Below are 25,886 nucleotides of genomic sequence, written 5' to 3' on the forward strand. Positions count from 1 at the left end.
ACTGCTGCTATTTCAGGCTAAGAGATAGCACCTAAGTATCAGAAACAGTGAGGCTAAAAGGTCCAAGAAGCAGAGCAGCAGGTTTCTCATACAAGGTTCACATCGGGTTCCCTACATGCAAGTCCCTCCTTGACTTGACTGGCAAACTGATCTGGAAGCTCCCAGTGATGGGCTGCTGTTGAGGAGGATGCTGAGTTCTACCACCACAACATTTTCTTGCTTTTGACCTCCTGCTGACCAACAAGATGGCAGCATCTCCCCGAATGGTGTCCCTTTGGTGGAGACCAGTGCCCGAGAAGGAAGAAATTAGAAGCTGGAACTCAAACCATTTTTGTAGACCAAAGGAGCTCCTCTCCTTAAAGTTGGGTCCATGGATCACAAATCCGGGAACGGTTTTCAGGGGTCACTTTACAGGCTTGGTGTTGGTAAGGCCTGTGTGGTGGTCTTGGTGATGGTTCTACTTGGTGAGTCACTCACTCCTACTGGGCATGCTCAGTGGACTGGAATCCCTGCCAGGGGCAGTTGAGTGGAATGTCCAACCGACAGCAGTGAGCAAAGAGCCTTCTCTGCCTCCTTCCTCCTCTCCTCGCCCCACCCCCTTCATGGACTTGACCTCATTCCAGACTCAGGCTTTTTCTCTTGACTCCATTCTTCCTTCTGGTCTTCTTTTTTGTTAATCCTCATCCCAGGATATTTTTCCCATTGATTTTTAGAGAGAATGGGAGGGGGAGAGGGGGGGAAAAGAGAGAAAGAGAGAGCGAGAGCTGGGGGGGGAGAGACACACACACACACACACACACATTGATTGGTTCCCTGCTGTACTTGCTCCCGACTGGGACAGGGATGGAACCTACAGCCCAAGTACATGCCTTTGACCAGGAATCAAGCCCATGACCCTTCAGTTCATGGGCTGATGCTCTAACCACTGAACAACCAGCCAGGGCATCTTTTCTGATTTTCAAATCATTTTTTTAATACAAATCTCTTGGCTATAATGATTTCAGTTTTACTAGTATGGACCTAAATCTGGTTCCCATGCTCCCCTAACCCTAACTCTATATGACCACAATTTCAAAGGTGTGTCCAGATGGTATGTTAATGTGGTAGATGTTAGAGAGAGTGGAAGGGGGTCTCAGCAGTCTACAGGCCTGGATGGAAAAGGGGCTGAGGGGAGGGGCTCAGCACAGTTCTCAGCTTCTGCTGCTTCTCTGGCTAACTTCTATTCATTAGTGACATTTAGCTCAGATTGAAAGGTAAAATGCTTCCAACTAAATCTTTGCACCTTTCTTTTCATAGACAGGTATTCTGCACTATATTTATTGTAGAAGGCCTCAGCAAGCTGGGTGAAGAAAAAGTTCAGTTTCCCAATTCAGCATCACCATTTTCTGATCTGTCCACAAGTAGCAGAACTCACGTGGTATCCTTATTTAAAACTAGAGTCCCTCAGCCCAGCCGGCATCCTCTCGCAATCCAGGACATCCTTCTCACAATCCAGGACTGCTGGCTCCTAACCACTCTGCCTGCCTGTCTGATCATCCCTAACTGCCTCTGACTCAGGCCCGCCACCACGGCTTCATCCGGAAGGACATCCAGAATGATGTCCGGAAGGTCTTTCTGCTGTCTGGTCTAATTAGCATATTATGCTTTTATTATTATAGACTAGAGGCCCAGTGCATGAAATTCATGCACTGGGGTGGAGGGGTGTCTCTCAGCCTGGCCTGCGCCTTCTCACAGTCTGGGAGCCCTCAGGGTATGTCTGACTGACAGCTTAGGCCCGTTCCCTGGGGGTAGCAGGCCTAAGCTGGCAGTCCGACATCCTTAGTGCTGCCACGGAGGTGGGAGAGGCTCCCACCATCACTGCTGCACTTGCCAGCCATGAGCCCAGCTTCTGGCTAAGTGGCACTCCCCCTGTGGAAATCATTATAGCCCAGGGGGCAGCTCCTGCATTGAGAAGGATCTGGCTAAAACTGGCTCTCCAACATCCCCCAAAGGGTCCCAGATTGTGAGAGGGACCCCACTAGTGCATGATCAGGGCCTGGGAGGGATGCGGGAGGTTGGCCAGCTGGGGAGGGACCCTGGGAGGGCTCCAGGGTGTGTCTGGCCCATCTTGCTCAGTCCTGATAAGCTGGACCCCAGCAGCAAGCTAACCTAACCTACCGGTTGGAGCGTCTGCCCCCTGGTGGTCAGTGCATGTCATAGTGAGCCGTTGAGCGGCCTTAGCATATCATTAGCATATTATACTTTGATTGGTTGAGTGGACAACCGGACGACCGGACACTTAGCACATTAGGCTTTTATTATATAGGATGTCCCTTCCCAGGCCTGCCGCAGACCTAGTTCATTAGAATGAGAGGCAGAAATCTGTACCTTCAATGAGTGCCCCTGGTGATTCTTAGGATTGCTGAAGCCGGAGAAGCACTGGTCAAGATCCTTGACCAATCACCAGTTACTCGAAAGGTGTTCATTGGATTGGGCAAGAACACAGCTGCTCATCCCGAACACCATGTCTCACCTACCCATTGGAGCAGGGCCAAGAATCGGGTGGGTCAGAAAGGTATTGAGTGATGATAATAATAATTAAAGCATAATATGTAAATTGACCAAATGGCGGAACAGCGGAACGACCATCCAGACAACCTTCCGGACGAAGCCAGGGCTGCAAGGGCTGAGGCAGCCGGGGCTGTGAAGGCCTACTCTTGCATGAATTTCATGCATCGGGCCTCTAGTAGGGAAATAAAAAACATTGGAAATTACTTGCACTTAAAGAACAATATGCAATAGAATCAATAGGAAGAAAGGTGGTCATTTAGGTACTGTTATAATCAATTTCTTACTCTTTTTGTAAGTGGTGGCAAATAATGTTTGTGACTGTCTATACCAGCTGTGGGCAAACTACGGCCCGCGGGCCGGATCCGGCCCGTTTGAAATGAATAAAACTATTGAAAAAAAAGACCATACCCTTTTATGTAATGATGTTTACTTTGAATTTATATTAGTTCACACAAACACTCCATCCATGCTTTTGTTCCGGCCCTCCGGTCCAGTTTAAGAACCCATTGTGGCCCTCGAGTCAGAAAGTTTGCCCATCCCTGGTCTATACTAAAGAATTCCTTGATTTCACAGCAATTGGAAACGTCAGGAGATGACTGATTTTTTTCTATTTATTTTCCAAGAGTTGGACAATTATATGGTGCTCAGCTATATTGTTAGGATAAAATATATATTTAAAATGCCCCCTGCCCCCAGAGAAGAATTTATGTATGAAATAAAAGGAAAAAGAAAAAAACAACATGGAACCTGGAGTTCAGAAACTTGAATTGCATTCAAGTTCAGCTTCAAACTAGTGGTATTACTCTGGAAAAATCGACCTCCCTGGACTGAGTTTGCTTCTCAATTGTAAAAGTCTGAAGTTCAGATTAGTTGACCTAAGAATTGTTATTTCCTGCCTAAAGCAACTTTGTTTTCATTTTCTTGGCAATGCGAAATCATTTGTAATGTTGTTTTTAATGCCTAAGCAGCACACTTTAAATCATTTTTTTTTTGTGTACTGGACCTTTTGTGGATAGGAGATTTCCTATACTCTTCCCCAGGAGTAAGGTTGGGGCAGTCATTGGGGCCAACCTCATATTTTTTCCACTCTTAGAGATCAATATCCTGAATTAACTGGTGTTCAGTGTCTGAACACTGTCATTTTTTTATACGGTGTCTGTTGTTTTAGTTATTTTGTGTGGAAGGATGAATCCAATCCCTGTTGTTTCATATTTGCCAGGAGCAGGAGCCTGCAACATTGTTATATATATATTGATGTCGTTTCTGTCTTGTGAACTTCTGCCACCTAGTTTGCTGCCAGGAACACTAGTGTATAAGTCAGAAATATGTTTGCTTGCAAAATAGAAGCAAAACAACAACAAAAACAACAAATCTCAAACCCCAAACCCAGAAAACACTTTTAACATGGCTTAAACATAGTGTTTTGCTGTTCTTATATAAAATCCCATCTGGAGACCGGCAGCCGGAGCTAGAGCAGCTGTTGTGGAATTGCTGTTCTCTTTTTCGGCTTTGCTATCTTTGGAGTGTGGTTTTGGCCTCCTAGTTGCAAGAAAATTGCCGTACCATCATGTAGACCTCATGCTTGCATTCCAGGAAGGAAGAAGGTAGAAAAGTACAAAGCTTTCTCCATGTGTGGTATTGGCATTCTTAATTTTGGAGGAGAAGACAGCCACGGTGAATTTCACGCACATTTCATGGGATGGGAACAAGAGCAACATAAGAATGTGATCACATGGCTGCTCTTCACAGCAGTGGATTCTGGGAAAACACGTATTTTAGCTTCTATGCCTCTCAGTAGAGGGAGTATGGATGAAAGGTGTTATGAGGATCTTTTTGAGTGGATAGTGGATAGTGGATAGACTAGTGTCTTCCAGAACAATAATGCTGTTATGTTCCAAACATTATGGATTGTCATAAGCCTAAATATGACTAGAGATCTGTGGGGACCAGATATGGTCACTTAGTTTCTATGCTTGATCACATTTTCCTTCAGTGTTTCTCAGTTGGCCTTATATGAATCATCAATAGTGAATAAGAGTAAAGGCAAGACTATAAAATTAGATTAGAGTATAAAAGATCAATTCAAATGGAGATTGTACCTCTTAGCACTGTCCTAAGTTGTTAGGTTTACTCCGTTCTGACTTATTATTTTATTTAACTCAAGCTCTCAAAATTAATTTTTCATCTCTCACTTAGGCTTTTATGCCTCTTGATCACATACATAAACCAAGCTATCCAAGTGTATATGTGCACACACAGGCACACATATGAATTTTGATGCTGCTGAGTTCATAAAATTCATGAGAATACATTTTCTTTGTTTTAAAAATTCCAGTGTAATAATTCACAAGGAGTGTTGTGATTTGGTTAAATGATTAAACAGATGCTTTGGCATGAGAAGCAAGATCTCAAGGGATAGGCTTTAAGCATATTAATCATCTTTTCTGTGTCTTTTAAAGGTTGGGCATGGTTAGCTTCAAGGCTTTTGTTTTTCTATTTGAGGACTAGAGGCCTGGTGCACGAAATTCATTCACTTGGGGGGCGGGGGGGCAGAGGGATCCCTCAGCCCGGCTTGCATCCTCTCACAGTCCAGAATACTTCTTGCATTCCAGGACCCCTTGCTCCTTACCTCCAGCCTGCTCGCTGCTCCTTACCACTTGGCTCGCTGTGATATATCAATAATTATGAAGTCATAATCTATCTTCTTTCATGTATGTGTTCTTTTGTTTCCCCCATTTACGGATTGTTTTGAAGTAAATCCAAGACATTATGTAATTGCATTCACAAATATATTAGAATATTTCTCTAAAAGTTAAGGGTTCGAAAGAGTCCTCGAAACCCTCCCCAGTTTGGCTCAGTGGACTGAGCATTGACCCTCAGACTAAAGGGTTTGATTCTGGTTGATCCACAGCCTTGGTTGGGGTGTGTGCGGGAGGCAACCAATCCATGTGTCTCTCACAGTGATGTTTCTCTCTATCTCTCTCCTCTCGCCAACCCTTCCATTCTTTCTAACAATCAATGAAAAAAGCTGCTTGGTCCATTTGCACATTAGGGTTTTTATTATATGAGATTGTAAGTGTAAGGAGAGAGTTGACTTGCTTGAGAAAACAGGAGTTTGCGAAAAAATGTAGTGAAATGGGAAATTTTGATGAGTGGTGGTTGAAGAAAGACTTTGGAAGAGAAGAGAATGTCTAAATGAAATTTTATTTTATTTTGTAAAATATGGCAAATATCAAACATTTACAAGAGTAGAGATGGTGAAGTGCTGGAAGAAAACATAAGCATAATGCCATTATTATACTTTAAAAATTTAACAGTAATTTCTTAATATCATCAAATATTTAGTCAGTTCAGTTTCCTCATAGTATCATTATATTTTTAAAGAATACATTTGTTTGAATACAACCCAATTGTGATCTATCTATTACAATTAGTCATTATGTCTCTCTCAAGGTATAGATTTTAATTGTGATTTAAAATATTTGATATCTATGTAAAGAATGATATAAATTCTCCCTGTTTCCAATCCAAACCATCAATAAAATCTGCATAGTTTACTTGTGCTGTTTGGAATATATTTATTTTTGGTGGAATGAAACAAATACGAAATCACTTACTGGCAAGAGATCAGCTATAGATTGGAGGTTCCTGTAAAATCCTCCTCAGATCCAATTAACTTGCTAGAGCAGCTCACAGAACTCAGAGAAATATCTGGCCTACTGGCTTAGCAGTTTATTATAAAAAGGTGTAACCCAGGAACAACAGGTGGAAGAGATGCATTCGGCAAGGGATGGGGAAAGGGCAAGGAGCTGCCAAGACCTAGACACACCCACCACTCTCCCCAGTCTCCACGCGCACCATCTGGAAGCTCTGTGAACCTGCTATTTTGGGTTTTTATGGAGGCTGCATGACATAGGCATGGATGACTAAATCCTTGACCATTGGTGATTGAGCTCAATCTCCAGCCCTCTCCCCTTCTCTCAGATGAAGGTCAGAGGCTAGGACTGAAAGTTCCAATTCCTTAGTCACATAGTCAGGTCCACAGGCAAACAGCCTCCATTCTTTAGAGTTTTCCAAAAGTCACCTTATTAACTTAGCAGAAGACATATTTATCACTCTCAACACTGAAGGACATTTTGAATGTTTTGGAAGCTGTGAGCCAATAATCCTGGATGAAGACCAACTTTACACATAAATATCTCACAATATTGTATATGTCATGTCTTTAAGGTTAACATGAACAAAATGTACCATTGCTTACTGTGGCTCTCTATATATAAAAGGCTAATGTGAAAATTGTCCCTGTAGGAGTTCGACCGGGAGTTCGATTGCTCGCTATGACGTTCACTGACCAACAGGGGGCGGCACAGAACAAAGGACGGCCCCAGCCAGCAGCCTGAAGCTGGGGAAGGAAGGCCCCAGCTGGCAGCTGGAAGGCCCCAATCAGCTCTGATCGCTGGCCAGGCCTAGGGACCCTACCCATGCACTGGGCCTCTAGTATCAGAATAATTGTTTTCCCTATTTACAAAACACTGGTGTAGTAAAAAAGAATAATATTAAGAAAACAAAGAGAAAATAAACTTAAAGACAGCAATGCCATCCAATTTCAGCTATAGACACCTGCCCTATAAAGACAAACATATATAATATATGAAGGAATACTTTGAAAAGTGTGTGTGTGTCTGCATATATATTTGCATTATAAATTGGCAACGTATCTCACAAGTTATAGTATTTAGAAAGGTTTGTGGTTCTGAAGTTGGCACTCAAATATTTCTCTTGCCTGTCAAGAGGTGTCACCTTTAAGATTTATTCAACGAGTACCATATGCATATCTAAATTTAGACAGTTTTATTTAAGTGATTGAATTAGCAATTCTCACAGGGGCCATTCTGCTGTGGGTAGAAATAGGATTCTTCCACAGAGTCGTGAGAAAAGCATTTCGGGGACTCACACATAGGAGGATGTGAGCAACACTGGCAAGATTTATTGGAGTGAAAACAAAGGACTGCCCCCAGGTGCCCGATGTCTCACCCACGACCAGGTGGCTCAGCTCTGACTGGCTGCAGAAGTTCAAGCTCTGGGGCCTCAGACCTGCACCCTCACCTGTCAGATCCAGGAGGGCCAGGACCCAGAGAGGCAGACCTCTGTGCCTCGTTTCCCTATCAGTAAGTCGCCAAGGCCTGATGGTGCCTGGGGCGGAGAGAAAATGTGCACACACGAACCTCAGGCTTTGTCAAGCTTTGATTATATCACCTTGCATATATTTCATCTCATCAAAGCCCCACAGGTAAAGGAGGGCAGTGATTCGTGACTGCATTATATTGTTGAGCCGACCAAGGCTTCCCCTGACCTGGCAACTTGCTGACATCTCCTGACATCAGGAATGAGTCCCTTTCCTGTTTTCCTGTTGAAGCAGCAGGTGCTCAGTGTGTGCTGGGAAATGGAATTATTGAGTATTTTAAAATGTTATTTGGCTAAATTATCAGGGCACTTCTGGGCTTTCAGGCAGAGATGAGAGTTGAGTGAATGTCGTGAGGAGGCAGCAGTGCAGAGAGGGGGCAACTAGCTCAGGAGGCAGGGCTATTGGTGGGATTTTGTACGAGTAATAGTCATAAGACTGTAATAATAAAATAAAAAAGATTAGAATGCACAACAAAAATCCCTAACAATAAAAACCACGGATCTCTAAAATATCCCGGATAACATGTAATCCCGAAAGCACTACTTTATTTTGGGCCTTACTCTCCTGTCAGGGAAAACCTGCTCCTTTTAATTGAGACGCAGCGCCTTGGCAGAGCAATGGTGATTTCCCAGCATCCTCCTCAATTTCTGCGGAGCACTGACTGTCGGGGTGATTTTAATGAGGTCGATTATCATTTCAGCAGCTCCACAAGACTTCTGTGACAGAAGAAGAGAATATGGCTCAGGACAATCATATCCCTGAGCTATTATTTATTATTTATACAGACTGCAAAGTTTTTTGGGGGGGAGGAATAGAAAACTAGACTAGAGTAAAAATTAACTGCTACATCAATAGAGCACTCCTAATTTCTGGGTGAGAGGAGAAGCATTCTGTGTTCTCTAAGGGCTCGTTTGTCTTCATGTCCCGTTGCCTACGTACTGCCCTGCGCTCTGCCTGGTCTTGAATTGCACTTGCGATCGGTAATCATGCTTCTATTTGTGTGATGATGTGATTGGCGTCTGTCTTCTCTCCATGAAGATAAAAGACCACGTGTGCTTTGCCATCCATGTGTATCCCCCATGCCCAGCAAAGTGCATCGGCATGTTGTCTTTCAATAAATACATCATCTAAACCACCAATGAACAAATGCAAGTCACCGGCCGGAGTATCCTTTGTGAAATCCACCCCTTTCATTTCAGAATGAAGTTTACTCCATGTCAATCCTGTGCTCATCAAGGAAAAAGCTAGATTTAATCCTCTGACCAAAAATTATGGTCCTGGTTTTTTTTTTTAATTTTATTTTTATTGTTGAAAGTATTACAACAATACTGTGGGTAGATACTGTGCCCACTCCCCCACGCCCCCATTGACCCTCTCCACCCCCTTCTCAGGTATGATCTTGTTTTAAATTTATTTATTTAACTATCTTCAATGTTTACATAATAAAAGTAAGGGAGAAATATAGTTTTTATTAAAGAAACATACATAGACACAGATTTTCTTATAAATTCACATGCACTTGTTGAGGGTGGCGGGAGTGGCACCAGGTGTCTGACTGGTGGGTGAGGTCAAACCAAACCTGGGTTCTGCAATCTCAGTACTTGGGTTCTGGCTAGGAAAGAATTTAAAGCCAAGAGCCAAACTGTAAGAGAACATTTATTTAGTAAATCACAGGGTAGAAGTAATTTCTAGAAGAAATGGGCTTAGGAAACAAGTTACAGAGGTAAAGGGCCCTTGTGGAGCTAGGGAGTGAGGAAGCTGACGGTAAAGTGCCTGGGACAGGGAGGGGCAAGGCAAAGGCAGGAGGATCGCACTGGGTCCTGCCCTCCTAAAGGTTTTAAGGGTGGAGATTTTAGGGATGCTCCAGGGGGATATTCAGCAGTTTTCCAGGGGTGTCCTTTCAGGGTTGTGGTCTCCACTGATTGATTGGCCGGCATCAGAGCAGGGGGTCATTTTTTAAGGCAGCTGGTCCTGATGTCAGCTGTGGCTGGTTTTGTTGCTTATCTGGGCCTGGAGCTGACATACAACTGAGGCCTAGTGTTATCTCTAGAGAGGAAAGGCCAGGGGGTCCAAACTGCAAGACCAGCGATACGCTAGGGGAGGAAAAGGCAGCCTGGGGGTGAGGTCCCACCCTACAATTGCTCTGTGCTAGGCACCTGGGCTTTCCATGCACATATGTCTGTAAGCAGATGAAAGGAAACAGTCATGTCCATATAGTCACAGTTGTGAACGTTATTTGTGAAAGGTTGATTTTAGTTGTGAACGGTTGGATTAATTGTAATTACTGGATCACAATTCATTATCCTCAGTGTTTATAACCTACTAGTAGAAGAAATGAATCAATTGTCCACCTGTTTTTAAGGAGTAGGAAAGAAAATAAAGTCAGAACAGATATTTTGAGAGCCAAAAATAACTAACTAACTAAATAAATATTATGAAAAAACAGATACAAAGTGATAATAAAAATTCTAAAATGTTAGCTGATAGCAACAATCCTTGGGTCATATTCTTTCAAGATATTTCATTGCTATTTGATTGTTTTGTGAGCTACATAATAGATTACATTTTTGACCTTTCATTAAATATATTTTTAAAAATTAAGCCTACAAAAGACATTCAGGCATCTTGTCAAAGATACACTACACTGATATTCTGCCAAATTTGGTTCTATATTAATGCATTTGGAAATTACAAAACTGGCAAGAAACATGTAGGCTGAATGGCTTCCCAATTTAAAAATATACAAATTTAACATTTTTCTAAACATTAAGCAATTTCATGAGGCAGGTGGAAAACAGTTCTTTCTGTGCCACATTTTTTCCCATTGGTTTCTTGTTGAATACCCACATGATCATACATCACTTTGGATGATAGCTTCTACTTTGAATTGCTCTTTTCTTCCTCTTTCTGTTGTGTATTTCTAAATGATGAGGTTGAGGGTTCTCCGCATCATATTTCAAGGGAACAATAAATGCATCAGGTAAAATAACCCAATTAATTTATTTGAATTTTAGTTGTGAACGGTTGGATTAACTGTAATCACTGGATCACAATTCATTATCCTTATTGGTTTGGGCATGTCTTTCTTTTAGTTCTTTGTAAATGGAATAAAATTTATATTTATATTTCACATACAAATATTCAAAGAGTTAGAAACATATTGTTATTTCCAATAAGTGGACCAACAAGAGTTGTATCCTTGAACAGAACTTATTTCTCTTTTGCTTTTGTTCAAAGGCAAAATAAGGTGTTACCAAACATATTTGCATTTAATTAGCAGGAGTTGGTACACTGCATATAAATCTGTTTTAATTGGCAGGAGAGCGATTAGAAATTCTTAATTTAAATTTGATTTGAACGCCATTATGTGGCATATATGCTGCAGGTTCATCAAAAAGAACACCACTTTTCCCATTCTCTGTAGCCACCAACCTGATATTCACCTGTCTATGTTTCCTGGCTCTGAAGACATGTGCATTTGACAGCCATGTCTAAAGCCTCAAAATTAATATCTGACTACTCCTGGAAACTGGACTTCTACACACAAAATTTTTCTGTGCTGTAAATGGCATAATGCTACTGAAAAAATCCCCAAGGAAAGTTAATTTAATATGGAAGAGAGCAATTCCATCAGAATCAGGAGACTTGGATGCTAGTCCTTGTTTGGTCCTATCTAGTTGGTGATCTCAGCAAAGCTTCTCAACTCCTCTGGGACTTCCCTCAGCTCCCTAACCTATCCCACTGTCATTCTACCCAATTTTGCTCAAGTCAGGAACCTAAGAGTTATCGCTGGCATCTTTCTATGATCAATTATATTCAAACCATCAGCAAGTCCTATTGATTCCACCTCTAAAACATAGCTTGAACCTAGCTACCCCTCCCCATATGCCCTATAACACCCTCAGTCCAAACTACTATTATCTCTCACCTGGATTTGAGTTATAGCTGCTTTAATAGTGTCCTTGATTCTGCTTTTGCAAATGAAAATTGGATTATTTTGATCTTTCTACTGATTTGACATGAAGGATGATTCATTCCAAAGAGAACTTTCAACCTTCCTTGCTGAAATTAATCATCATCGTCATGCCTGTATGAGCTCAGTGAACAAACACCTTTCATCAGCTTAGGTAGATATAAAGTCTGAATTCTCCAGCCATTTCTCCAAGTAACATTCTAAGTAAGCCTGTGGGCTCCTTAATAAATCAGGCTTCAAAGGCAAGGTTGGCAGTAAAAGTGTCTTGTGTGATAGGAAATAAAGGATGTAGTCCAAGCATTCTCTCCACTGATGCTAACTAATAATAATAATAATAATAATAATAATAATAATAATAAACCAAGATAGTTGAATGCACAATTCACTTTAGACTCAGTAGTTTTAATATACATACACTCCAACCAATGCTCAGGACAAATAGAGTGAGTTGGCTGGTATTGTCTCCATTTTCACATGAGGAAACTGAGTCTCAGAGTTTTTCTGAGTTCAAACAGCTACTGAGTATCTCCGATTGTTATTAATATTTGAGAATTTAGGCTTGATTTTATTAATTTTCCAGTTTTTAATTTCCAAAACATGTTATCTGTACCTGTTTAATTCTAGAAAATGAAGAAAATTAAAATAACCCCAAATCCCAGAGATTTGTTCTCCCAGTCATTGTTTTTAGAAGCATCACACACACAATTTACATAGTTTAAGCATATACAGTATGATAGCCTGTTTTTTTTCACCTTTTACCATGTCCTTTAAATATCTTTTTAAAGAGGTGTTGGTCAATGGTCTTGTACTATTTCCATATGGAGGGGCCATAATTTATCACTGGATGTTTAGGCTGTGTCATTTTTTGCCATTATAAATAATGTTGGCATGATCATCTTTCTCCATAAATCACTGTGAGCATGACTTTCAAGGCACCATCTGTTCCTTGGAGTCCCTTAGTTGGTGACACACACCTCGACTAACTGACATTTGACAGGTGGAACTGAAGCTGTACAGCTAGAACTTGTCAAGAAGACAAATAGAGCAGCAGTGGCTGCCTCACTCCCATAACATAAAATAGATACAGGTCTAATTTCGCAGGCCACTTGTTTGGTTAGAAGTTTGATGCCTCATTGATTCCACAGATGATATATTCCAAAAGAATGAAGGTGACCTCAGAGACAGCCAGCCATTTAGAATCCAATTAATCAAGCTGCGGGGAGGTGGTGTCCGGCGCCAACCAGACACACCAGGACCTGTCAGACTCTCGCTCCTCAGAAATGGAACTTAGGAAGGTGTGGATTAGGGTTAGCTCTTGGGTGCTCTTCTGCAAATTGCAGGAGAGAAACACCCTTTAAACTGAAGGAATCTTGGTTGTGCGAGTTGCAGGTTTTTGCAGAAAGAGAAAAAGCAGTGAAATATTCTAAAATGCAGTGAGCTTTGTTGAAGACTGCCACAAACAGGAACTCACTCATAGTCTTAGGATTCTGTTTTAGGGACATCTGAGATGTAACGCATGATGACTTATAAAGCTCTTTAAACTTGAGTCTCCTTTATTTTGTCAGTATCTTGCAGAATAAACAAAAATTAAAATCCATATTGAAAAGGCCTGAATTGGTTTCCTGTTGCTTAAGAAACAAGTGTGAATGCTTCATATTCATTTCCAGTAGCCTAAGAGAATGAAACTTCTACCTTTGATCTAGAATTTATTTAATCTTCTAGGATAGTGGCGGAGATTTTAGGCCCAAATTTCAGGAATTTAATATGTTTTAGTTTTGCTCTTTGCTTTTTGATGATGGGTTTGTATGCAAAGTAACCTAATGCAAACTTTAATGGATTAATGCACTAAAAATATCCTTAAGGAAGATTGCTACAAGAATAAAATACTTTAAAGCAATGTACTTTAATCAAGCAATATGAATGTAACAGCTCATATAAGCACTTGATTATATTGTGGGGCACAAAGAGAAAACATTTTCTTTTTTTCCCAATCACAGTGCTATGGATTGAATGTTGCCTGCAAAAAAGGATATGTTAAATAAAGTCCCACCCCTGGCGCCTGTGAATGTGACCCTATTAAGAAACAGGGTCTTTGCAGTTGTGATCTAAATAAGATCCGGTCATTCGAGTGGGCCTAATCCAACAGGACTGCCATCCCCCTAAGACAGTGGTTCTCAACCTTCTGGCCCTTGAAATACAGTTCCTCATGTTGTGACCCAACCATAAAATTGTTTTTGTTGTTACTTCATAACTGTCATGTTGCTATTGTTATGAATCATAATGTAAATATCTGATATGCAGGGTGGTCTTAGGCGACCCCTGTGAAAGGGTTGTTCTACCGCCAAAGGGATGGCGACCCACAGGTTGAGAACCACTGCCCTAAGACAATGAGCGTGTGGGTGGACAGCCATGCACAGAAGGAAGAAGAAGAGGACAACCACATGATGGACGCAAGACCGAGTGATGGATGCACCTACAAGCCAAGGAGTGCCAAGGGTTTCTGACAAGCACCAAAAGCCAGGAAAGGCAGGAAGGGTTCTGTCCTACAGTGTCAGGGGGAACTTCTGAGACATTGATTTCAGATTCCTGGCCTCCAGAACCGTGACACAATACATGTTCATTATTTTAAGCCACCCAGTTTGTGGTACCTCGTTATGGCAGCCCTAGCAAACAAACACGGCTTTTCTAAGCTCTGCCCAATTCCATTTTTCTCTTGCCTCAAATAAATCTGGGACACATCATGCACATTTCTGGCCAGTTTCTGTTTTTAGAACTTGGTTCAGTTTAAGGCTCCACTCTCATTTCCAATTTATACCTCATCACCTTCCCTGCCTCCAGCCTCAATGAGGCCTGTGGGTCAGCGGACTTGGGGTAGGGGAGGGAAGAGGGTTGCTCTGGCAAGTTTCCAAGCCCTCCAGCCTCATGGAAGTGAGGAGGAGGGGCAGGTCTCATTCCAGGACACTGCCCTCCCCTGCAGCTGCTGGGCCTGGTCCTGTGGTGTTGGAAGCAAGGACGTGGACTAGGCAAGATGCCCAGAGTTGTCTGATGGACAGTCCGCGATGGGCGTCACTTCTGGACTAGTTCTTACTAAATCTAGTTCCAGGCTGCTGGTGGTCTCTGTGGTTCCTTGAGGTGATGTTTTGCTTTTCTCCTACCCGCTCTGCCCCAGAACTGCCTGCGAGAGGCAGCTGAGTCTCCTTCTGGTGTTTTCTATAGTTCACATCCAAGATTCAGGGTGGCCTCAGAGTGCCTGCCTCTCCTCTTCTCTGTGCTCCTTCCTGCAGAGCCAGGAGAACCAGAAAAGTTATTTCTTCCCTGCGCCTTGGGACTCAGATGGAGAAAGCGCTGCACCTATCTTTTTCCTTCTCACTCCGCCAAGAGCGCTGGCTGCTCTCCCAAGCACCCTGCACTCAGGATGCTCTGAGCAGGAAGCGGTCTTGAGCGCCTGTCAGGGAGAACTCCCCAGTGTGGACCCACGCCTTCCAGGATCTCCTCCGCAGGCTGCCTCCTAGTACTTGGGACCTTGTAGACATTCAGAACTGTTTGTTGAATGGATGCATGAAGGTTGGTTTTCAAGAATGTGTTTTACACCTGGCTGATGCGGCCCAGAGGTTGAGTGTTGACCTATGAACTGCAGGGTCATGGTTCAATTCTTGGTCAGAGCACATGCCCGGGTTGTGGACTTGATCTCCAGTGTGGGGATGAGCAGGAGGCAGCTGGTCAATGATTCTTTCTCAGCATTGATGTTTCTATCTCTCTCTCCCTCTCCCTTCCTCTTTAAAATCAATGGGAAAAAAAAGTGTTTTGCAAGTTGTAGATTTCTACGTTTATTGATTCATAGAAGAAAATGATGCATTTGTTCTTATTTCTACTTGTGAGGATGCTTAATATCACAAGCTTCAAAGGTCCTCCGAAATTTCATCATTTTAATACAACATGAACAGATGAGTTTACTAGATTGATATGCAAGGTATTTTCTAGGGATATGCTACAGAGTGTCATGGGCTGGAGAGGAAGCTAAGACAGGAAAGACAGGGAGAATAATTATAAGAAACTAATACAAAAGTTTGTCAATAGCTTCTGAGCATGCCAGTCTGCTGTTGGTACCAGATGCCCTTTTGTAGGGGTTATTTTTGGACAGTCACTCTGTTCATCGGTAACTGTGTTAGGCCAAACACTTTCCGGGATGCAGTATTTCCACTTTCCTCTTGGCACATCTTACAGTTCCTACTTCACAGATGTTCATTGTCCTGCTACTCGTCGATGACCCCATTCTGACGCAGTAGAGCTGGTCCCCGCCCTTGATGCACTGGTTGGGCAACATGCAGATACACTTGGAAGTAGAGGCTGCAATGAGAGAGACAATGTGGTCACCACAGTTCTCAGGGTTGGGTTTTACTTAACTTGCCCCCAGAGTGGTGAGCTCCTTGATTAGCAATAATTGAGAACTCTGAAACCAAGGCAATGACCCAATACACAACTGTGGCTGAAGGGCGTGGCCTGCGTGTAAGAGAGAAGAACACATAGTAAGCCAGTAAGACCAGACACAGCGTTGGGTCATCTCTGACACCTCCTTCTCGCTCACTGTTCCCACACAGTCAGCTCCATTCTGCCAGTCCATTTCCAGTGTCATCAGTTAGTCCCTCTGTTCTTTTCTCATCGGCACTGCCTAAGTACATTTAGCTTTACAATTTATTGAGCATGTACTATAAAACCCATTTAATAGGCCAAGCACTTCACATGCTTTATTTCGTTTAATCCTCACAAGAAACATGAAATACCTGTTAGCATACTAATTACACAGATGAGAAAACGGAGCTCAGAGGCGTTAAGTGATTTGTCCAGGGTCCCACAATTAGTAAGTGGCGAAGGCAGGTTTTAAAACCTAAATGACTGCTGCTACCATATCTAAGTCAGCCTGACACCCAGCAGAAATATCATTAACAGAGCAGCGTTTGCAAGGCAGATGTCAATTCCGTCCCGTGTGTCTCAGCTGATGGGAGAAAACAGGGCAAGGAAGTGGGGAGATATTCAAAGGTTCAGGCTTTCTGCTCTTGGTAGGAACATTTCATGAAAAAGCACACTTTCCCTCCTTTGCCTTCTGTCAACTCGCTGGAGAAGATTCTAGTTGTGGAAAGTCTTGTCCATTGTCGGGAGGATGGGGTCTTGTGAGGAACAGGAGGCTGTTCCATCTCTGAAGAGAAAGTCAGTTCCCCGGGCTTCTGGAAAGGCCGCAGTCACCACTCAGTCTAGCTACGGCTGAAACGCTCTTAGCAAGATTGTTTGCAGAGCACCAGTACCAGAGCCCTTCCCCATCATTCATTCTTCCTTAATTCATCCTTCAAAATTCAGTTCTCATGCTTTCAACCTTATGAAACCCCCCCAGGCCAGAAGATACTGATCTCCCCTACAACTCCCATCATCTATGGCCTTGCATTAAAATTCTTCATGCAAGAATTGGGTAAAGTCATTCCTCCAATTACGGCGAACAGTGCAAGTGTACAAAGGCCTTTTATCTTCAGACATCTCATCGTACTTTGTACAGTGACTTCCTTCTGTTAGATACCAAACGGCTGTTTGCTGACTAAGTCTCCCCCTCTTTTTAGTTAAGGTGGGATATTTTTAAAGTTCAGGCAAAGCACTTAATATGCATAAAAACCGGGCCATTGCAAAATCATTTGTGTTCTAACTTTTGAAAAGTGAACTTCATGTCACTTTGAAGTTCCATTTTAAACTTTTTCTTGTTTTGTTTTAGGAAGAGAAGGAAATGAGTAGCAAAGTACACAATTTAATCACGGTGACATTCAGTTCAACTCAAGATTAACAATCTCCCACCTTGCCGCGAGTGGGGTGGGTATAGAATACATGTTTGACTTTCTCTTTCTTTATAAACACTGTGGTTTATACACTGATGCTGGTCTATAGTGCCTTTTGACCCGAATTCTCTGTGACATTGACTTTTGCTTAGCAATTAAAGGGCTGCCAGAGGCAGACCATATCTACTGGGGAGGACGTGCTTCCGTTTTCTGATTGTGTGCAGGACCAAAGAATAGTTTAAACAATGTCAATCTCTTATTAGGAAATATTTATGTTTTAGTGTGATTAACTTGAGCAACATTCATGTATTCAAATATTTTACTGTTCATTTTTTTCTTGTTTGATAAACTTTGACTCCTGGGGACTGTGGAATTTGGATACATGTACAACAAAGACCTAACAATAAAGACCAGTTTTTATGAAACTGTAAGCTGCAGCTTATTTGTTATTCAGACAGATTTAAAAATAATAATTTGTGGAAAAGTAGCAACCCCTCCCCCCTCAGTTCTTTGCAATAGCAGAATTTGACAAAGACCTTTTCTTCATGATAGATACGAAGGGATGAAAGTTAACACTAAACACATCCCTAGCATGCCTGAGCTACCATTTTGATTTGATCTTCTGTCCAAATTCCTTCTATTTTCTGTATGCATTTTTGACAATAATGTTCTTACACTACAAATTTCAAAGGAAATATTTAGATTTAAAAATGATGTTGCATAACACTGTCAGTTTTTTTTCTACCACAAATTATTGTTTCTGAGTGGGATGTCAGTTGGATAATGGTGTTGGTCAGGCAGTGAAAGAATGAATAACAGTGTTAATCTGGAAGATGACTTAATAGTGTTTAGAATTAGGCAGTGTACATACGGGGCCCTGGATTGCCTTCTCTCACAGTGAATTGCCTTGTTCCAACATGGCTGAAAGATTGGAAGCCCCAGACATTGACTTCCTGAGTTGCTGCCATCAGATGGTCCGTGGATGGCAGTGTCTACCCTTTGTCATGAGTACCATCCTGCCACCTGTCCAGGGAGCTGGACCTTGACAATCAGCTTTAAGTAGAACAGGATGAAACCTAATTTAGGAAAGAAGGCCTCTCCCCTTTTCTAGGACTGATTTGAAGAACATGGGACTGGAAAGCGAAAGAGGAGTCAATGGGAACATTAAGGTTTTTCCAAAAGTAAGGTGGTTTTAGTAAAAATTAGATGTAACAATTCAACAAGTTTCTATTGCATACTTCATGCCTCATTTTAAAATAAGCCTTTGAAGAGTGACACATGTGATATCTGGCTGCCTTTTTGAGTTCTGTTAAATCCTATTCTTCAAATTCTATATTTATAGGTATACTAGAGGCCCGGTGCATGGATTCGTGTACTGGGGGGGGGGGGTCCCTTGGCTTGGCCTGTGGGGATTGGTCCAAAACCAGTGCTCTGCCATCCCCCAAGGGGTCCTGGATTGCGAGAGGGCAGTTCTCAGGTGATGCACCCCAGAATTGGGCTCCCTCCTTTCTGGGTCCGGGGTGCAGGTGAAGCAGATTTAGGATGACCAGACCCCAGCAGCAACCTAACCCCCAGCTGATTCCGCAAGGAATCTGGCTCCCTCCTCTATTGGTAGTGTTGGGTATCCCCTAATGGTCATTGTGCATCATAGCTACCAGGTGACAGCCAAATGGACAGATGGTTGCTTAGGCTTTTATCTAGCTTAGGTGGGCTATTTCAGGGTCAAACTTCATCTTAGAGCATATGGACTGCTGTGAAATTCTGCTTCCAAGCAATTAACAAATAAAATGCCAATAGTCAATACACTTTAAAGAAAATAGAAATGTAACACCACTTCTTAAACATCAAATTGGCAAAGATATAAAGAAGTGATAACTCCTGGTTTGGTGAGAGTATGGGAGGACAGTCTTTATCATCCATTGTAGATAGGAATACAAATATGGTAAAAACATTTCTGGAAAGCAAGTTGATACAAGAAACTTAATAATTTAAAATAATATTTAACTGGAAATTCCATTTTCTAAGGTATAGCCTAAGAAAATAATTTAACATTATAGATTTATCTGTGATAGATTTGTTTATCACAGCACTGTTGGTAATAGCAAAACATTGGGAAAAATCTAAATGCCTAACAGAAGATTGGTTAAATGAATCGCAAAATGTCCATATAGGCTTTTGCAGACATTAAAAATTATGTGGCAGAATAATATATGATGACATGGAAATAGTTTTATAAGTGAAAAGCAGCAATATGTAAAATAAGATTTAGAGTATGATCTTTTTTTTGGTAAATTTGTAATATAATCAGGGAAACCCCTGGAGAAAAATTTTTTATGGAATGCTTCTCTGTATAAATTATTAAAGTCACTCCAAATTCGAGTGTCAGCACCAGACCAGCATCCAATTCCAAGCAATCTTGAGAGAGACTATCCTGCAGGTGATCAGCCTGCTCTGGGAATGGGTTTAGCTTTGAACCAGAGATGACTCTATAGTCTGGGAACATCTGGTTGACCCCATGCATGGTGGAAGCGGGGGTCAGAGAAACAGTGTCTGAGTCTATGAGGGTCCCTGTCTGGGTTCAGGGTGTCCTGCCCGAATAATACAGCCAGCCTTGGCTGGTTCCAGGCACTACAATTGGACATAAAAATTTTGAGGAATCTGCTTCAGCAATTGGTGTCCACGAGGAGCCCAGTCCAGGCACAGAGCACTCTACCTCTACTGGCCCCAGCTGGTCCCAAATGCCAAAGGGAATCTTAGACAATTCAGATGCACGCCCTCTAAAGCTGGGAGAGGGGAAGGGTGCCTGAAGCACAAAATCAGGATGTATACTCTTCTCACTGGGGTCTGAGGGTGGTGCTGATTATACATGCATAGAAAAAGGATGCGAAAGATTTACACCAGAACTGTTAAAGCAGTTATTTCTAATAGTGGGTGGGTTATGTTTTTCTTTTTGGTTTAAATCACTTTATAAATATTTTTTACAATAAAATGGAATGATTTCTGATTAAGGCGAGGTTCATTTTAAGAGAGCGTGCATGAATGTAAACAAGATATACCAGCTGGGATGAAGTTTAGGTGAGAGCATTTCTAGTATGTGGTCACCACTGGCACTTACCTGAACATTTTTCCCAGTCGTAGCAGGTGTCATAGCCACAGGCTTCTCTCTTGGTGCTGTTGAATGAAAGCTTTGTTCTTTCAAGACCCCATTCTAACTGTGGACCATCTTGGCAGGAACCAATATGTAGAAAATGGAATTGCTGGTTATATAAACATTTCTTGGCCATAAAGTTGCAAGCTGATGAAGTAAAGTGGCTGTTGGAGTCTGAGTCAAATATACAGAGATCTTCTGAATATTGGCTGCCCGAGAGAGGAAAGCAAGCATTTACACACGAAGACCAGAAGACAAGGAATGGCATCCAGCCAATTTAACATGTTAACTTACTACCCAGGTATCTTTCCTCTGCTCTCCCCACCCTCTAATTTCTCTCCTTTTCATCCCCTTGTATGCTCTGGGATTCATCTTTCAAAAATTTCATCTTAATCTTGGTATTACTCTCAACTGCCTTTGAATTAAGTAAATTTTAAATTCTTAAAAAGATCTTCCATATTTTTATTCAAATCCACTTGCCTTTCTGGAATTATTTTTCCCATCCCCTTAATCCTTCTATATCACCTGAAAGTTGTATTGATCATTTTCTAAATTTGTAAGATTATTCTTCCTGCCCTGGCTGGTTTGCTCAGTGGATAGAGTGTTGGCCTGTGGACTGAAGGGTCCCAGGTTCGATTCCAGTCAAGGGCATATGCCTGGGTTGCTGGTTCGGTCCCTAGTAGGGGGCATGCAGGAGGCAGCCGATCAGTGATTCTCTCTCATCATTGATGTTTCTCTCTCTCTCTCTCCCTCTCCTTTTCTCTCTGAAATCAATAAAAAAATATATTAAAAAAGATTATTCTTCCTTTGCTGTCATCCCATGCCTTGCTCAATCAGCATTGTGTTTTCGCCTTTCTGCCCAATTGTGTCCAGCTCAATTCTTGCTTATACTTTGAAACTAACCCTGATTGATCTAGCCCATGATAGTTCATTGTACCTCTTCTGAGCTCAGTAACACTCATTAATTGCAACACCAGAATCATATATCATTACATGGCTTTGCAAGTGGGTTTGTATTATGATTAAGAGCAGGCACTTTTGCCCTGAATAGTTTGGCTCAGTGGATAGAGCGTCGGTCTGAAGACTGAAGGGTCCCAGGTTCAATTCTGGTCAAGGGCATATACCACGGTTGAAGGCACATCCCCCGTAAAGGGTGTGCAGGAAGAAGCTGATTGATGTTTCTAACTCCCTTTCCCTTCCTCTCTGTAAAATATCAATAAAGTATATTTAAAAAAAAAGAGCCCGTACTTTTAAGTTATTCTTTGTTAACTTGCATAATCTCTCCAAATAGGTGATGGATCCTGCTACTGAAAAGTAACCAGTGGCCATAGCCCTTGTCTCACTGAGAGGTCAAGAACCCCTTGGTCACGCCAAATCTGAGCCTCTATTCTGAGGTCACTTTTAGACTTAACGGTCAGTTCACCAGCACGTAAGACTGAGAAGAAAAGGCCACTCACTAAGTTGGGAACACGTAGGCTGGGGCCAGCCACTCCCACAGACACCCTCAATGCCATAGAAAAGAGAACGGAGACCACAGAAAGAGGCTAGAGAGGTAGGGAAGAACTTCAGACAGCTCCAGAGGACAGTCTGTACTCTCATGGTTTGGTGTTGCAAAATAGAGAAAGAAGTTTCCCCTGGATTAAATGGGCAGTATGAATGCTTTAAGTACTACCCAGAGGGGACTCCAGCAGCGAGAAGTTGCGTGGTAGACCACTGTGGTGGACACTGAGGAGGGTAGATAGAGCCACCTTTGGGCTGAATTATACAGAAAAAGATGCTGTAGTGTTTGAATGAATGAATGAATGAATGAGCATTTGTGCACCTACAGCACAGAGGAACATGAGAGCTATTCAGTGTTTAAAGTGTAACAGTTGGGCACGGTCTGTTGGCTTCTTACCCCAGAATTCATTCTTTCTCCTCCCCAGTGATCTAACTTTATTAAAAAACGCCTGCGCATCCAGCCAAAGAACGGCATTTCCAGCCTCCCTTGCAGAGCCATGTGGCCACATGAATAGGAGAAGATTAAGGAGATGAAATCGAATGATGGGTCTTTCAGAAACTCTCCTTAAGAGAAGAGGATGTGTGTGTTTTCAGCTTTCCTTTCGTCCTGTTTCAGCAGAGCAACTCGGACCATGAGGCAGCTTGAGGAGGGTAGACCAGAGAGAGGAGGGACCTCGGTGCTATCTGAAATAGGCAAGTCATCGCACTGGCCCTAGATCGCCTACCTCTGGATTTATTGTGTGAGATAGAGAAACAAAATTTTATCTGAAACTAATGCTACTTTGGATTAATTTCAGCTGAAAGTAGATCTTCAATCAAAGTGACCTTGACACTCCTCGACACTGGTGTGTTTTTTTTCCATGCAAAGAAAAGACAGTTATAACAACAAAGAGGAGATAGCTAACTATTTGTGGCAGTCACAGGAAGATATATAATGTCTATGCTCTGCCCCTACATGAAAAAATAGACTGACAAAGGGGTGTGTGTGTGTGTGTATGTGAGTGTGAACTCCATGCTCACAACACTTTATTTACTCTAAGCTTTTGGAGTCACAACTTTGCCCTATACTTCGGGAAAGTGGAAAGCTTTGAGATAGATAACTGATTCTGAAGTTTAAAAATAGACAAGAATAAGTGTTTATAATAAAAATGAGACTGTTTTAATAAACAAAAGCCATGAAAACTTGGGAACTGGGTTGAGAGATGACGAGAAAGCTTGCAACCAGTAGGAAAGGAGGAATTCAGCTGAGCACAGGGGGGAATTATTTGAAAAATTAATGTTTCATGTTTGTGCTTCAAGAAGCTCATCAAGCTGGCTATACTAGACTGGCCTTCCCAATTCCCAAACATGCTTCACAGAGCACCTCTGTGTTTTTGTTTTGTTTTTTGAATGGTTTTTCTTTCTTTTTTTTTTATTATTGATTTTTTACAGAGAGGAAGGGAGAGGGATAGAGAGTTAGAAACATCAATAAGCGAGAAACATCGATCAGCTGCCTCCTGCACACCCCTCACTGGGGATGTGCCCACAACCAAGGTACATGCCCTCGACTGGAATCGAACCTGGGACCTTTCAGTCCGCAGGCTGACGCTCTATCCACTGAGCCAAACCAGTTAGGACCACAGAGCACCTCTTACCTACAGTCTTCTTCTGGAGACATACAGATGCATTCAGATCCTGATTCCTTTTGTCCTAGTTGACAACGGCCCTTTAATTTGCCCAGAAAATCTGAAAGAAGAGAAAAAGGAGTGAAGTCCAGTGCACAGAATAGATTCCAAGTGAAAACTTGAATTTAGGAGCAAAGGCAATGGTTAAAGATTCTCATTTATCTCTTACAGAACATTCATTAGAGCATTCATTTTAGCTTTTCCACATAAGCTGTCGTGAAATATTCCATTGCAAAGGTCCTTTCTAGCTCTCATGGGCAGTCATTTTCCAACCTGAAATTGCTGTTAAGTTCAGATTACTAAAGAAAATGGAATTGGTGAGATTTCTGTTCAGTTGTTTCTTAAATATTTATTGAGAAACTATGGTATTCCCAGCACCACATTAGGTTTTTAGGGTAGTGTATTGAGCAAAATTTGACCCAGATCATCTGCTCACAGAGCTTATAGTTTTATGGAGGCAGATAAACATGAATCAAACAAACACATTAATACAAATAGAATTGCCGTCCTTCTTAGTTCTATTAAAGAGAAAGCATATAAACAAGGAAACTGATGTAGCTGAGAAGATTAGAAATAGTGAAATGAAAAGAGAAAAGGGGAAGGAAACACCAGGCATAAAAGTGCTAAAAAGTGAGGCAGCATGTGACTTTCCTGGAACTGAAGACCAAGGTAATTGAAGTGCACAAAACAAGCACATGGAACACGGATGGCTATAGAAGGGCTTTCATCCTTACTTTATAAGCAGTGAAAAGTCTTTGATGGGTTTTAAGCGGCAGTGGTGTTACAAAATAATTCCCTGATCTGGATTTTGGAAAAGAAATTAATTCTGGCTTCAGCGAGGGGAGTGGTCAGGAGAGCTGTGGGTAGACAATGTAGGGGTTATTGTAGTAGTTCAGGTGAAAGAAGATGGTGATTTTGATCCAAGTCCCCAAGGTAGACATGGAGAGAAGTGGATGCTTGAGGCATAGTTGGCAGATAAAATAAATGACTCATTGAAAATAAAAAGTGGTTGTACGTCAGAAACTTGGTGAATAAATGTGTATTCCTATGTTTCAAGTTAAAATAAAATGCTTAAATGATTAAAAAATAGTAGGTACTGCTTTTTAAATGACCCTTCACTTTAACCAAATGTTCAGTTAGCTATCAATTCTGATTTTATGAGTGAGCTTGCACTCCCTCAAAATGTTGAAGTATATTGAAAAGAAAACATAACCTCAATCTCTAAAATTTAAAGATATCCACTTGACCAATAACTTCTCATTTCTGCCTGACCTCCTCCTCTACACAACCTGCTTTGTCCTCCCAGAACACACTCAAGAAATAGCAGCACGGTAGATGCTATGCTACCAACTTTGGGAGACCCCTCCCCTAGGCACACACATATATTTAATGTGTATATACGCACACATGTGTGTAGATGAGAGAAAAAGGACTCCTGAGCCGCTACTCACCATTTTCACAGGTGAGCGAGTTGGAAATGGGCGGCGTCCAGGAATCCTCAGTGCACGTGTACCTTGATGGCCCGGAAACCACAAAGCCTTTGGGACAGGTTAGCTCAATGGATTTTCCAATTTCATACGATCTCTGAAATGGTGAGATCGTCAGAACTTCCTGCACAACTGGCTTGAGGCACTGTGTCACTGCGGCAGAAAAATTTTAGAGGCGTCAGTGGAGCGGAATACACACCAGATGTGGGCCGATTTTATACAACCCAAGAGGTGATTTTAATGTGATTCATCCCATTCGCTCTGTTTTAATGCCCCCTTGTCATCAGAGAACCTGGGGGTTGAGGATCCCAGGCTTTCCCTGGAGCTCCATCGTCTGAGGTTCCCTTCTAAGACAGGTTCCAGGCACTTCCACCTTTCATTATATTACAGCACCCTCCTCTTCTTTGCCGGTGACCAATTCCAGCATGTCATAATTTCAAGAGTTTCATCTAAAGGTTGATGAGACTTCGGGACTCAACAGCGTTGAGTCACACATGTAGTCACCTGCTGGGAATGGCTAAAGGCATTTCCCCAAACCTGAATAGGATACATTAAATTGATTG

The 25,886-nt window shown here is 42.0% G+C and overlaps 1 protein-coding gene across 1 annotated transcript in view; it reads right to left on the reverse strand.

Moving 5' to 3' along the window:
- Positions 1-15,462: 15,462 nt before the first annotated feature.
- C6 (complement component 6) overlaps positions 15,463-25,886 on the reverse strand; it is a 44,343-nt gene continuing 33,919 nt past the window's right edge. The window contains exons 14-17 of the mRNA XM_006774552.2: positions 25,288-25,476; positions 23,807-23,897; positions 20,640-20,881; positions 15,463-16,055 (exon numbers count right to left, since the gene is read on the reverse strand). Of these exons, the coding sequence (XP_006774615.1) occupies positions 15,874-16,055; positions 20,640-20,881; positions 23,807-23,897; positions 25,288-25,476 (704 nt within the window). The 3' untranslated portion in view covers positions 15,463-15,873. The remainder of the gene's footprint in view (positions 16,056-20,639; positions 20,882-23,806; positions 23,898-25,287; positions 25,477-25,886) is intronic.

Source organism: Myotis davidii, unplaced genomic scaffold, assembly GCF_000327345.1.
Source record: "Myotis davidii unplaced genomic scaffold, ASM32734v1 scaffold348, whole genome shotgun sequence".
NCBI classification, from domain to species: domain Eukaryota; kingdom Metazoa; phylum Chordata; class Mammalia; order Chiroptera; family Vespertilionidae; genus Myotis; species Myotis davidii.